This window comes from Hippoglossus stenolepis, chromosome 10 (genome assembly GCF_022539355.2).
Source record: "Hippoglossus stenolepis isolate QCI-W04-F060 chromosome 10, HSTE1.2, whole genome shotgun sequence".
Lineage (NCBI taxonomy): Eukaryota > Metazoa > Chordata > Actinopteri > Pleuronectiformes > Pleuronectidae > Hippoglossus > Hippoglossus stenolepis.
Genome location: NC_061492.1, coordinates 11,351,299 through 11,365,491, shown reverse-complemented (window position 1 = coordinate 11,365,491; position 14,193 = coordinate 11,351,299). Strand labels below are relative to the sequence as shown.

General features: G+C 41.5%; 1 protein-coding gene across 1 annotated transcript in view; it reads right to left on the bottom strand.

The window, feature by feature from the left end:
• The window catches only part of LOC118116490 (doublecortin domain-containing protein 2), an 88,455-nt gene that overhangs the window by 64,226 nt on the left and 10,036 nt on the right, over window positions 1–14,193 (bottom strand). The window contains exons 9-10 of the mRNA XM_035168215.2: window positions 13,911–14,039; window positions 10,859–10,928 (exon numbers count right to left, since the gene is read on the bottom strand). Of these exons, the coding sequence (XP_035024106.1) occupies window positions 10,859–10,928; window positions 13,911–14,039 (199 nt within the window). The remainder of the gene's footprint in view (window positions 1–10,858; window positions 10,929–13,910; window positions 14,040–14,193) is intronic.

Genomic DNA, 14,193 nt, shown 5'->3' with positions numbered 1-14,193 from the left:
CTAAACGCTGACATTGTGGTTTCAGTGATGGAGTGACTTTGGGAGGGTTTGTGGTCTGCGAGTGTTCAAAGCTGTGCCTTGAGGGTAAGAGGTAAATTTGCTAAGTTAATCACATAATGAGGCCAATTAAACATGGTAGAACCCAGGTGAAACGGGAGCTGCCACAGAGCCTCCAACAGATGAGGCGCCGCAGCTCGGCCGATTCCCTCTCCGGACTGAAGCTGGACAACGCAGAGCCAGCTCCAGTAACCCTCTACTATGTATTCACTTTACGATCTATATGTATCTTGTTAATGTATGTACAGTACCAGATTAAGTGCCTGTATTGGGTGAATTAATTTGAGCAGAAATGTGTACATTAACATAAACAGTAGTAGACTGCATTAACGCTGCAACACGGGAGCATTTCAATTATCTGTGTGTGTTTGTCGATTGTTTCAGTAAAGATATCTCACTTAGTCTATAAAATATGTTGCTGTATAACAGTAAACAGTACACAGTGACCAATACAAGTGATGTCTCTTTGTCAAAAAACGCAACTATATTCAATATGATTTCAATAATATAAAACAATAATATATATTTTTATAAGAACTAAGAAATTCTCATATTTCCAAGTTGAAAAAAACACAAGCACTTATTTTTAATAAATGACTGTACTTGTGTTTTTGTGTGTCCTCTTTAAGTGAGAAGGAATCTGTTGGGATAAATGTATGTCCTTTACTTCAATGCACCAATCAGTATCAACTAATACAGTACCTGACTCAAAAAGTAGATCCTTATAATTTGTCTCCAATAGGCAGTCAGTCTAATTAAACTAAACCCACATAGTCCTGATTATTAAGTTTATTTATTTTCAAATATTATTAAACTAGAAAGGCCACCTCCACCAAAGCTACTACCCTATTTTGCCATGTCAAAGAAAGTGAAAAAATATTGGATCCACCCATTCATCCAGATCTGCTCCAAAATGTAATCTGTTCTTCCGTGTGGGTCATTCAAATGAAAACATAACCTACCAGCAGAGGCTTCGGACATATTTCTTCCACCTTTTAGAATACGGTATATAGTTCCATGATTTGAAACCAACTTTTTTGGGGTCCTTTAAAAAAGCAACATTTTATTTGAAATCCAAAAATGTTTATCATTTAATTAATCCTCGAATTTTCGGCAGTAATATCCAGGAGGAGGGTGACTTGAACCTTGAACCTTGAACAACACCAAAGCTGCTTCACTCAAATGACTGACGAAATTTATTAAATTTTTCCTGACCTGACCTCGTTATCACAAACAAGCCCGTTGGTGACTGAAACCACGGCGAGGCCCCTTGATTATAACTGCTGGGGTGCGTTGTTGACCAGCGTATCTGAGTGTTTGAGTGCTCTTGGAGGGGCTACAGGGGGATCAATCACTCCAGCAGCAATTACACTTCCCTGAGTACTTCCTACATACCTGTAACTCCACAAGCACAGCAGGCCCGAGGTCAAAGATTGTGAGGGTTAACACCGAAACAAGATGAATGGCAGTAAAACAGTATATTCATGTGCCATCCTCTTACACATAAGTGCTAAGAGCACAGTAATCCCAGAGTGTCGCCTTCTTCCAAACCATCTCCTGTTCACATACCTTTCTAAGGGTTAGAGCAATGATATTGCTTTACGAACCAGAAATTCCTCTGTTGTATCTATTCGGCGAGTGAGCGCTAAGGCCTGTGGGTGTGTTAGTTAATTCTGAACGCGGAGCAGAACTAGCCAAGGATAGAATATCTCGGTTGCAAGAGATAGGGCTACCATAAATGAAAAGCTGTATCACTGTCACGCACACAACACAAAGCAATAAGGAACTGCAGAGACAGCAGAGCATTAAAACATGCGGACATGGGGATATATATGGACACTAATGAAAGAATATTTCATCACCATCAAGGGTTTATGAAAAGGCCCACCACTCTGCCCACCAGCAGCCATTAATCTGGATGTCGAGGATTTGCGTTGGGAAAAATGGACAAGGGAAATTAGGGCGGGCACATTTTACCACATCATGTTGCGATGATTTGTTCATAAAATGCAAAGCGACAGGCTAGATGTGAGACAGCGGCGAAAGCGCGGCCATGATTTAGGCTTAATCCGTCATTATCCCGCCTTTGAAGTGACCTCGCTGTGCACGTTCCCACAGTGACCCACAAGCACACGCGCAGCTTCTTCATTAGCCAGGATTAAACAAGAGCCACGGCGCATGCAACTTTGATGTCCACTCCACGCAGGCCAGCAAACAGAACACACACACACACACACACACACACACACACACACACACACACACACACACACACACACACACACACACACACACACACACACACACACACACACACACACACACACACACACCACAGATATCCTTATCAGACTACACTGAGGCATGGAAAACATTATGGTTTTTAATCAATTACCGCTCTCACCTTTGGGGCAGCACATTCATTACATATGATAGGAGCAGCTAAGGGACAATATTCCAATCGCATGCTGAGATTGAAATGAAAGAAAGTGTATGGTTAGAGGGGAGACAAAGGCTGCAATTTCACAGAGCTGAAAATCCCGGGCTGGATTTACATATGTACCCACAAAAAGCCAATACCGCATGTGATTCCACTGATGTAATTTATGTGCAGCCAGTGATTTATCATCCTCAGATCACCATGTAGAAATCAAGCACAGATCTCCCAAAGAGGTTCTACACATGCTGCCAGTAAATGATAGCTGTTATAAAAGTTTATCATGGCAATGAAATGGAATGAATCAATCAAAAAGGCCCAGGTTACCGTCATGCAAAATGGTGCCCAATCAGAGGTAGTTATTAGGTAGGAGGGGGTCACAATGATTGGACATGTGCAGAATATGCATGCGGAAACATTTGTTGTTGTTTTTTTCCCGTTTAAAATCAATCAGAATTCTCTATATAACTGAATATTTCAGTTGCAGTATAATGGTAGGTAAAACTGCAAGATTCAGACAGTAGCAATAGTCAAAGAAGCAGATGTGCAGATGTTTCTTTTTAACGTACATGTACTGACATCAAAAATGTCCACACACAGCTGTCCGGTCAGCTCAACACCAAACATCAGAGACCAGCTGCTGCTGACATACCTGACTGAAACGTAAAACTATACATACAACACGAGGAGGAACAGTTATATAAATACTGTAGGGACTTGGTGAATCTTTCCATTTAACTTCAATTTCAGTGTAATATCTTATGTCTTTAGGAATAGAAAGGAATATGTTGAATACTTGAGTTAAACAAATGACAGAAAACTGCATATTTACTTAAGGTTACCGACAAAAGAATGCTCACTTTTTGTGTCCTTAAAACTAAGGAAAAAGAAGTGCATTTTTTGTATCCAGAACTTTGAGGAATCTTTGAAATGTGACCAAAGTGGTTGGAGTATTACAATTTATTCAGTCAAAAAGTTATTTAAAAAGACTTTAGAGGATCAAGTCTCTGAACCTGAACCCAGCATTAAAATACTGACTGGGCCGAGATTTATCCGTTTTGAAAAGTCCCCTTACAGCAAGAAATCAAACAAAAAGGCTGCAATAAGCAAAACCATCTATCGTAATTACTAGATTCCATTTTCCATTTTTACAGTAGGTGCCCCATCTTTTCTCAGCATGAATAACTATCTGTGTTACCTTTAGGCAATTTTAAAATATTCTGATTTACATTTGAGTAAATGACACCAAAATAAATAGCTCACTATGCACTACTGAAGCTTTCCTATAACAAAACCTCTGATCCTTACAGAAAAAAAGCCCATCGGTGTATTTGGCACACAGTCTGCTCGAGTCTACTCCCATAAAAAGAGGATGTGAGCACCCATGCGGTCAGCTGCACAGCCCCACGTTTGCTGCACAGTGTAGAACTCGAGTCCTTTCCCCAGGCAACGGCCCATCAGACCAGACAAGCAGGCCGGGTGTTAAAGTGTGAGCAGGGTACAACGGAGTAACAACAGGGCCATCTGCCCTAGGAATGCACACATCCATCTTACTAAGGACAAGCAGTCTGGGAACAGATAAAGGAAAACAACAGGGGAAAAGACAGAGAGAGAGAAAGCAAGGGAGAGAGGAAGCCTGAGAGGAACAGAAAAAGGAGGCAGAAAGGAAGAAACAAAAATCCCCAAAATGGAAATGTAAAAAGCTAATGTGAACCCACGCTTGCATGTGTGTGGTGAAGCTGCAGAGGAGCAAATGAGTGAAGACAAGGTGAGAGAAGAAGCAAGAGAGAGGCTGGTATAACAGAAATCTATACTGCGGGGGCATCATCTGCAGACGCTGAAATTACACAAGCACAGAGTGTCGTTTTTTTTTTTTTTCTCATATTGCTGTGATCACTTACAGACTTTTAAAAGCTTGACGTTGGTAACATCTGCGGTACGGAATGATAATAGGTAGTCGGATAAAGTCTTGTTACTAAACGTATGGGCCCACTTTTCTTTTAAAAGCTTAATTTGACCAACTACAACAGATAACAGCCTGATGCAACTATACCACAGAGGCACTCGAGGAGCCCTGCGAGAATAACACTGCTGAATAATGCAATGTTTTGAGAGTAATGTTCATAATCCATTCATGCATCTGCGAAACAGAATGTTGCTCTCTTTTATTTTATTAAGCGTGACATCAGGAAGGTCAGTGGAGAGGACAGCACTGAGTCTCCGCTCCCAGCATCATCGCTGCTTCGTAACCATCTGGATGCGAGTCCGAACACCGCAGTCAGCAATCTGGGTGCAGTGATATCATGTAGCATTCTCCATTTGTTTTTATTTTTAGACCATTTCCTCATCGCTGTATAATCAGTATATATGGCCTCACTGATATAGCACTCTTTCGCCCTCTCTCTCTCTCTCTACATTACCTTATCACACTGAGAGCTTTTAGCCATGCTTCCAGCCATTAGCTTCAGACAGTCGGTGGCTACCAGGCTGGAACACACAGAGAAGGAGAGAGAGAGAGAGGGAGGGAAAGTGGCCTCCTGGTGGCTCTGGATGATATAAGTGGCGGCACAGGTCTTTTTATAACACCACATGACCATCCTGTGTGCGGGCAGGCTCAGTGCGGGGCTCTAGGCATGTGGAGCCTCTGTATGAAATGACCTTCGACAATTTTCATTTCAATCACACAGGACACAAAAAGTTCATAGAGACTTTTGTCCGATTGAGCCTGCTATAAAATTGCCATAGCGATGACAATGTTCCATTGAGCAAGGACTTGAACATGAAACGGTTTAAATTTGTGATGCAGGATTATTGTAATGGTGGCACTTCTCCCACATTCTACATCTACATCATTGTATTGTTCACAGTAAACAAGTGTTATAGTTAATTTACCTGCACTGTAATAAACTTCAAGTTGGGTAAACTTAGGAACTAAAGTTCAACTGCTGCCTAAAAACATGAGTGAACTCAACATGAAGATTAGCTTTGTATAAACTCAGAAAGTTCAGTTGTTTAACTATTGATTTTTTGCTGTTTAAATAATTGTTTTTTTCTTGCTTTATCTTGTCAAACATATTCACTTCAACAGTATCTCAACTCATGATTTCAAATTAAGATAACCTCAATTATAGTCATACTAACAACCCCCACTAAGGAGGTAATTACCTTCGCCAACGAGGTTATGTTTCCGTCTGCTTTTGTTGGGTGTGTTTGTATGTTTGTTAGTTAGTTAGCAGGATTACCCCAAAAATAAAACAACGAATTTCCACGACATTGGTGGAAGGATGCAGTGCAGATTCAGACCAGTGGGCAGATCCAGAATTACTTTATTTCTTTCACTTTCATTGACATTGTTTTTCAACATAAATAAAAAGAATATATCATGGATCTGGTTGAAAAAAAATCTATTTGATGCAGATCTAAATACAAATCTGGATCCAGTGAATTCAAATGGGGTTTCATACAGGGACTCTTGGACCTATAGGCAGAGGAATCCAGTCTAGTGTCATTCTAGTTGCCCTTTCAAGTTAAGTGGACTAATGTTTCTAAATACTTTACATGTATTCCTTAACTTACAATGACTGATAAAGGCAAGTTTTCTAAAGGTTAACAAGAAAACTCTGTCCTATCTAAACCCATCAGCCACAACATTAAAAGCAGTAACTGGTTTACACTAAATGCATCGACTATTATTTTGTCCGATCAATCATTTATAATCACTGCAATTACATCACATCACATCACCACACAGATTTAGCATGTGCCCATTATTTCCATCCTGTCACATTGAGAACATTTGCTCAGCTGCTCACTGAAGCGTCTGAGCCGGTCAGAGTGCCTCGCCATGTGAGACCGCTGACATGTTATTGACAGATGGCCCACGCACCTGCCCTCCACAGGAGACTTCCAAACCAAACAACTCCTGGATACACCGAGGTGATCCTCACATCAATATCAATCAATTATTCACATATTTGTGCTGGCTCGCAAAAACCTGCTTGACTGCTTCTCACAAGTGCTAGACCGCCATGCATCTTTTAGGAGGGGATTGGAGGGGATCCAGCTATTACCCTGCGTTTGATCCGATGGCTGCGGTGGAACAACTTTTCGCACTGTCACAGCGCGACACACAACTGCGTTTAAGTGGGTCAATGACTCTTATTGTCTGCATTACAGCCATTAGCTTTTATGGAAGAATACATCAGTTGTACTAGTTCTATATTTGAAGTAACATGCAGAGCAGCCTGTTTTATTCATTTTCAAATAGCTTTCGATACAAAAGCCGAGGTCAAGCCTTAAACTTTTCTGCATACTAAGTGCACTTGAACTGAATACATAACTACAGAGGAATATTTTTGTGTGGGCGCCTCGGTTAAAGTACATGCTGAGGGAAGAAGTGGCAGTAGCAATAGTACTGCAGTTATGCAAGCAGCTGTGTTTAGTGGCTTTGGCAGTTCTTGAGGGAGATCTAGTTTATTATTCCTTGTTTAGTCAGCCTCTCTGGACTTTTTCCTTGAAGTGCTTCATACGAAGTATAAAAGTACTACAGTACTACACAGTGCTTAATGAGGTTTGCTTTAGCACATACCATCACACACTCGGCCCGTTTCTCTCCATCATTCTACACAGAAATATTAAAGCTGTGCCCCGAGGTCGACGGCAACAGCCCTCATACCGTCGCTGTGCCCTTGCGTTCGCCGTAGCCACAACTGTGAGAGGCAATGATTCTGTTTTTTGATCCACTCCAATATCATTAAGTTATTAGTTGATTTCAGTGGATTTAATCAGCATAGTAATTCCTCTCCATGGGAAGATAAGTCTCTCTCAAGAGCAGTTTCGCCGTCCACTATGCCGGCTGATTAGACACAAGCCCCCAAAATAATTCATCAGAAAACTGCAAAAAATAATTTATCAAAAGTGCTTCTCACAAAATCCGCTCAGGACCTTTGCTTCTTAATAATTAAACTCTGCAATTAGGCATCTTACCATGCGCTCAGTGTGAGGCTCCATGTAATATTCATAACCATACATAATTATGCAATATATTCACTGAAATAAGAGGCTATATATTCACGGTGGGGCTGTCAAGAGGCAAGACATTTTTATTTGCTTTATAACACTGTTTCATCTCATACACGAGCAGCTGGCTTCTGGAGACAGAAGTGAACGCGGACGTCTGGTCCTCAGCAGTTTGACACTCTTCTCTGACTCTGGTAGTTAAAGGAAGAGAAAGCGAGAACGAGAGAAAGAGAGAGAATGAGAACTGAATGACGATCCCCTCGCCACGGGAACTGCAGATATCAAAGTCTCTCTGTTGGACACAACAAAGGCATACCTTAGTGGTATCATGTATTGACCACAGTCATCACAGGATGCAGAAAGAAAGAAGAGGCATTAGATTAAAATGGAGCAGAGATGGGGTGCCGTCTCAGGATGGATTGTATAATAAATTATACATAATGCTCATCCCGGCATAAGCAACAGCAGCGGCCTACAGTGGACACACAGTGGACAAGGTTGGCTTTCATCTCGAGACGCAGTTCAAAGCTACAGGCTGCGCACAGAACAAACTGGCAATCAAAGCTAATGTGTAACTGGGCAGTGGTGCACTTCACAGAGCCTGTCGTCTCGAGTGCAGCTAAGATCACACGCAGAAGCGTCCCTCACATCACAATGGCTGATTTTCAAAACACGGCCTTTAGAACTTATTATTTTTCACCATGTACATGTAATAAAAAGAAAGACGCTATTGGGAGCTGCCGTCTCTTGAAGGCATTTCATGACATCTATATGATGAATGAGAAGAAAAAAGCATACATTTTATTCCAACTTTACAGTATAGTTAACAACGGCTCTAATACTCCCTCGGCGAAGCCATCCCCAAGGATACGGCTGCTCTTTGCCTGAATAAAAACTTTACATGGGATGAATGAAGCAGAGGCAAAATAGGATAAGATGCAGTGTAGCAGACTAACATCCACAGAACACGGGCTTTACTTAAGCGCCGTAAATATAATGAATCCGGAGCTCTTTGTAATGGGATTTCATAAGTTTGTAATATCCACACCAAGCATCTGTAATGCCCGCATGTTCTTATAATGCGATACAATAACATGGGACATGCTGTATCCCCATATGGTTGATGAGCACTGCTTTGCTCTGTAGCTCTACTACATTCTATGGATTTGAAATCAGGGGGTATGTTAAGTTAAATCAGTCCCTAATTATTTGTATGTTACACACATTTGAATGACAGTCATGCATATAACAATAGGGAATGTTGATGTTTCATTTTTTTTCAGAAAAAAAATTGGAAAATGTATTTGTACCAGCATGTCCACACTTCTTACACTTCATAATCAACAAAACAAGTGTGTTTTTCTGCTCCTGTCAGATGCTGTGCTGCAAAACAATGACCTTTTAGAATATGACACAGTTTTACTGTCGATATAATACAGATGTGATTAACATAAATAAGAGTTAAAGTCAAATAGGCGTAAAGGTCGTCACTCAGGACTAGTCTCGGGTCCGCGGGGTGATTTACAACAACTTAATTTGACTGTGTGGAGTAATTTATCTGTGACAGAGCAAGCCATGCAACTCCCTGCATGTCGTGCGCACATACAGGCGACAATATGCCATGAGTGCACACATCTCCCATCTAACCAATCAGTCAAGATGCTTTACAACTTCTGTCAGAGGCCCTAACAGTTCCCATAAATTACAAGGCCATTGTACATGGTGCCAATAACTTTTGAAGGAGAATCTCAGCCAAACTGAACAAAGTAGTATCCCCTGTTTTTATACATGGGAGTCAAGATGGCATACTCCTTGTAAAGTACAGTGTATGAAGGAGACCGGGTGCAGTAAGTGCTTTAATGGTAGATTTGCTTTTAAGAAAAAGGTCAACTATTTTCACTCAGCCGAAAAATTCCTTTCAAGGATAAAAACTGTTCCCCAGCTATAGACATTCTGAGGCGAGACAAGTGGCAGGCAAGTTTGATTTTGTTACAGATCACTCCAATTTCCTTTCACTCCCCGCTTCTCGCCTCTGTGGCTGGAGTCTCCAGTTATGCTTTGCATTTGTGTCATCTGCAGATCCACAGTGACAGCGAGGGACTATGAGGCATGAACGATGCCAAAACCATTCATAAACAGCAACAACAATATATAACGCGATAGGGACAGAAAAATGAGTACGTCAGTCTGTAGTAGGCAAGCAATGATGTGCTGTGATATATTTCGAATGCCCCCTACAGTGCCCATTGGCATTCTGCAGGGAAATCATAGGCAGTGCTAGAGAGCATGAGGCTGCATCTCGACCTCTAGTACTCTCAATATGAGGATAATCAAGAGCAAATACATATTTGTACGTAAAAATCATGCACACGTCTATGGCAGAAACGTTCGATGCGGACTGCTGTTCCTCCTCAATAATGTGCCTTTGTGAATGCACGTGGATGTGTATTTGTGTACCTTTATTATAGCACGGCTGACATGTGCGTGAGGCAGGGAGCCTGCTGTTAGCACAGGATGCAGTGATTTTCCTGGTGTCACACTGACAGAGTGAACCTCAGATTGAAGGGCAAACAGTGATAACCACCTGCAGGGATTCACATCCTGTTCCATTAGTCACCTTTGGAATTTTCACAAGGGACAATAGAAGATGCTGGGAAACCACTGAATGGGCCTCGCTACTAAAGCCTGTGTTTTGTAGGCAATTAGAATGAAATTGCCTGAGCAAACTGAAAGGCATATTCCCCCCCCCCAACAAAGGAGAATGTCAAGTTTACATCACTGCTTTGGTTTGTGTTTTAAAACCCTATGTTATCTTCTCTGCGCCCAATAATCAAATGTGTACAGCACCTATTTTGTTGTTTTTGTTGCAGATGTGTTCTTCTCTAGATTGATCAAATAAAAGCCAGACCATGTAATTCTACATAGAATAAGAAGTTGTGGAGAAAAACAAGGATTTTCATAGTAACAAGGTGCATATCCCTCTCATTCTGTCTGAGTGGTTCCAAATTACAAAGGACACGGGATATAAAAAAAGTGGTGAATACTCCCAGGCTCTCAGCATGGCACACCTTGATGTGCAGGTGCCTTTAATACTGGAATAAGTCATCTGAGATAGGAGAGGCAAAAAAAACCCACTCAACCAGATGGTCTCCATAAAGCATGGCGTAAAGCTCTCCCAGATGTTGAGAGGTGGTTGCGGATCTGGTGACATGCGATGTGAGGGAGGAACTGGTAATGCGGAGTGTATTAGTGGTCTCTTTATGGGTGCATTAGGTGCTGCGGAGGGGAATGCGGGGGCCGCCGCCGCCGCCGCTGCTACCAGGCTTTATGCTTTGATGAACCTACCCTTGAAAAAGCGGGACATCCGTGACCGTATTCTGCTGAGCCTGGAAGACACCTCCCTCTCTTTAGCCTCCTGGAAAACATAAATCAGTTTCTCATATCATCATCTAGTCATATTCAATGCATATGAAGCTCTAATCAGTAAATCTGTCAGCTTGCCCCCCTTTTGGTGATATATCAGATTCGTAATACTCTCCCACATATGCAGTAAATCTCTGACAAAGCCTGTGTTTTTTAAAAATTCCAAGACAGGGCTGCATGAAGTGGAGAACTTGACTAGAAAGCAGAGTGGAGTAGCAGTTCAGTTTAGGATGTCTCTGTACTGAGAGCTTCGGTGCATTCCAAAGTGTCATCTCTCCCCTTACTACTAAACAGTGGCCCAGACAGGAAGCCGGAATAAATTTCCCCCCAGTTCATCGTCCCTGCTGAGAACTAGCAGAACATCTCAGTCTGATTAATGGCTGTACACTGTCTAATGAACAGTAATTGAATGGTATAATGCAGCAAGTCCTTAAAAGCCCAGAGGAATTGTCTTCCTCCGCCTGGCTCGCTGGAGAAGCAAGGCGGTGACATTGTCTAGAGTTGATTATAGTTGACCTTGCGTGGGGTGAATAAGGCCTTTGAAATGGCTAACCTAAACTTCAGGGAATAGGATCACGGAAAACCAGCTGAAAGACAATTGAAATGGACTTGTATTGGGAAAGGAAAGAATGGATCAATGGGGCGCTCGATAACGATTCGATTTTTTATCACAAAATTCCTACGAAGAGGAAGACGATTGATCAAACATCCCTCGTCGTATTGGCATTTCTAACAATATTAATTAAGAAAAAATGCTTAGCTGACTGGTTGATAAATCAGCCAATATTGTTAAATCAAAACAAATGATAGTTGTAAACATGATACGACACCGCTGAGCGCAAATCTACCCTTGTCCACATTACCTCAAAGTGTATAACATCCACAACATAGACAGATTCTTCCCCCGGCATGAAATCAATCAGCTTTTTAACAAAGTGCACTCTAAAGGAAAAGCCAACCTTCGGAAAAGCCCAACAAAAGTCAGTCAAGTGATTATAAGAAAAGCTTTGATAAATGTGCATCAGACTCGCGCTCGCCATCCTTCGCTCTCTTCCACCCAGATAGCCTGACTTCACTCCCAGCGGACATCTCCACTTGGCAGAGATGCTGAATCTCGTTATTCTTTATTTGGCCCGGACCACACAGGTCAATATCACACGTGCACAGCTGCCTCGCCGGTGTACTGTCTGCAAATGTATTCACTATTTAAATTCCACGCCAATAAATCATTTAAAGCTTCGGCTGAAAATGTAATCATGTAATTGAATTTGGTCATCAATATCTACTATATACATGCACCTATACGGGGGACGCGGGGCATTTCACAAGCACGTATGAGCGCCGGAGTGGGAGGAAATCTGTCCGAACTCAGCTCAAAGTATGAGTCATAGCGGCGCAGTTATCCCTCATTATTATTCACAGCCCTCTAAATGATGAGGTTGCCGACAACGAGACAGCGACAGTCTGTTTGGCCTCAAAGGGAAAAGAGGAGAGCACGCGTGAATGATGGTTCGACTTTAAGTAAGGAGGTCTCACCTGCAGCATCATTATTTCCAGTCTGACAACAACGTTTAAAAATATGATGCGGGTCTTGTTAAAACATGGATAAAAGATAAAACAGAAACGCTGCAGGGAACGATTTTGGTGAGGCTCAAAACGTTGCTTCCCCTTTTCTGATGTCTACTTTAATTTTCTACATGTCAGGCTCAGTTAATGTCCTTAGACCTGACACAGCTTTGACAACTGTAGTGTAAACTGTGCTTAGTCCTGATGAGGATGTGTTCTGGCATGATGTTTTCAAATGGAGAGCTTGCAACTAAAAACACTTCCTTCTCCTTATGTCAGTGTTCACTGGCTGACAAATCAAAAACTGCTTTACAACATAATTATTGCAAAAAGTAGCTGAGTCCTTGCAGGGATCGTTTTTATCGTTAATATTACTTTCCACTATCTGATGGTCAAATCCATAGCCAATCTGAATCAGCAACATTCATGTATGACTAAAAGCAATAAGTAATGAATTAAGCTATTGATGAGGTCTTTAGCCCAGGTCATAACTGGCCCCCAGAAGTCAATAATTATCCTGATAAGAATATCTTTATTGCAAAAGTGCATACGGCAGCAAAATCATCACCACACCAAAACATTCCCCTATGGTGTAATTGCCACTGCCTGAAATTATAGTTTTCATTAAAACAAAATGTTCAAGGTTATTGATTGCTTAAATAAGACTCAATATCTTCTCATTTCAATGCCGAATGAAATTGCTTGGAATAGTAATATCACCCAACTATTGTGTGCATTCATCACAGTTACACTGCTTCATATTGTCGTCCCTCGAGGATTATTAGAGCAAAATAAGTGTATTTAAATGAGTGTAATTTCTAGGAACCACAGATCCATGCAAAAACATCTGCATGCACAGCTCAGCCCTACTCCATCACCGAGAACATTACACAATAACCAGAGTAAGGACAGACATCAAATACAGCCGCATGCTTTTGTGGAGCTCGACACTTTATGTATTTCTTCTCTGTGATACATACAGTACCTTTGGCTGCAGCTATAAGCTTTAAAAAAATAAAAACTCATGCTACATGAAAAGTTGAACCTGAGGCTCAGGCGTCTTTAATCCTGAGTCTCCAGTAGCAGCGCTGTGGCCTGATGCTCTTTACTGACTCTCCGTGCCCTGAAGAAAGGCTGCACTGGTAAAATACACAGTACATAATATACAGAGAAAACCATGGCTACAGAAAAACAGGTTACACACACATTAGGTGAAAGTATAGTTGCCGGGAGCAGGTCTGTGTGTTGCTCATGCAATTACGGGCACAGTGATTACCATAATTGCTGGTTAGACCATTTTTATGTGACCTAATCAAAAAGCAAATGAAAAAATTGGACGTAATAATAAAGTAAAAATGAACTAAAAGTGAAATACTCACTGTATAAAGCTTATAATAAGGGTACTTACATCATTCCGGGAACCTGCAGACGGAGACCTCTGCAGACACAAGCCGTCTGAATCATGCAGGGGGGCCTTGGAAGGACTCGCAGAACAGCTCCCATCTCCGTACTCCTCTTCAACTATCTTGGCCTCAACCTGCAGGAAGGGAAACAAAGATCCCCCTTGGCTTACACTGTACTGTACTGCTGTATTGATTTTTACAAAATATTTATATATTAATGCAACTTGTTCGCATGAGCATTTAGAATCCTTATTCCGCTCAGAAAAGAATCCTTTTTTTGGGGTTTTA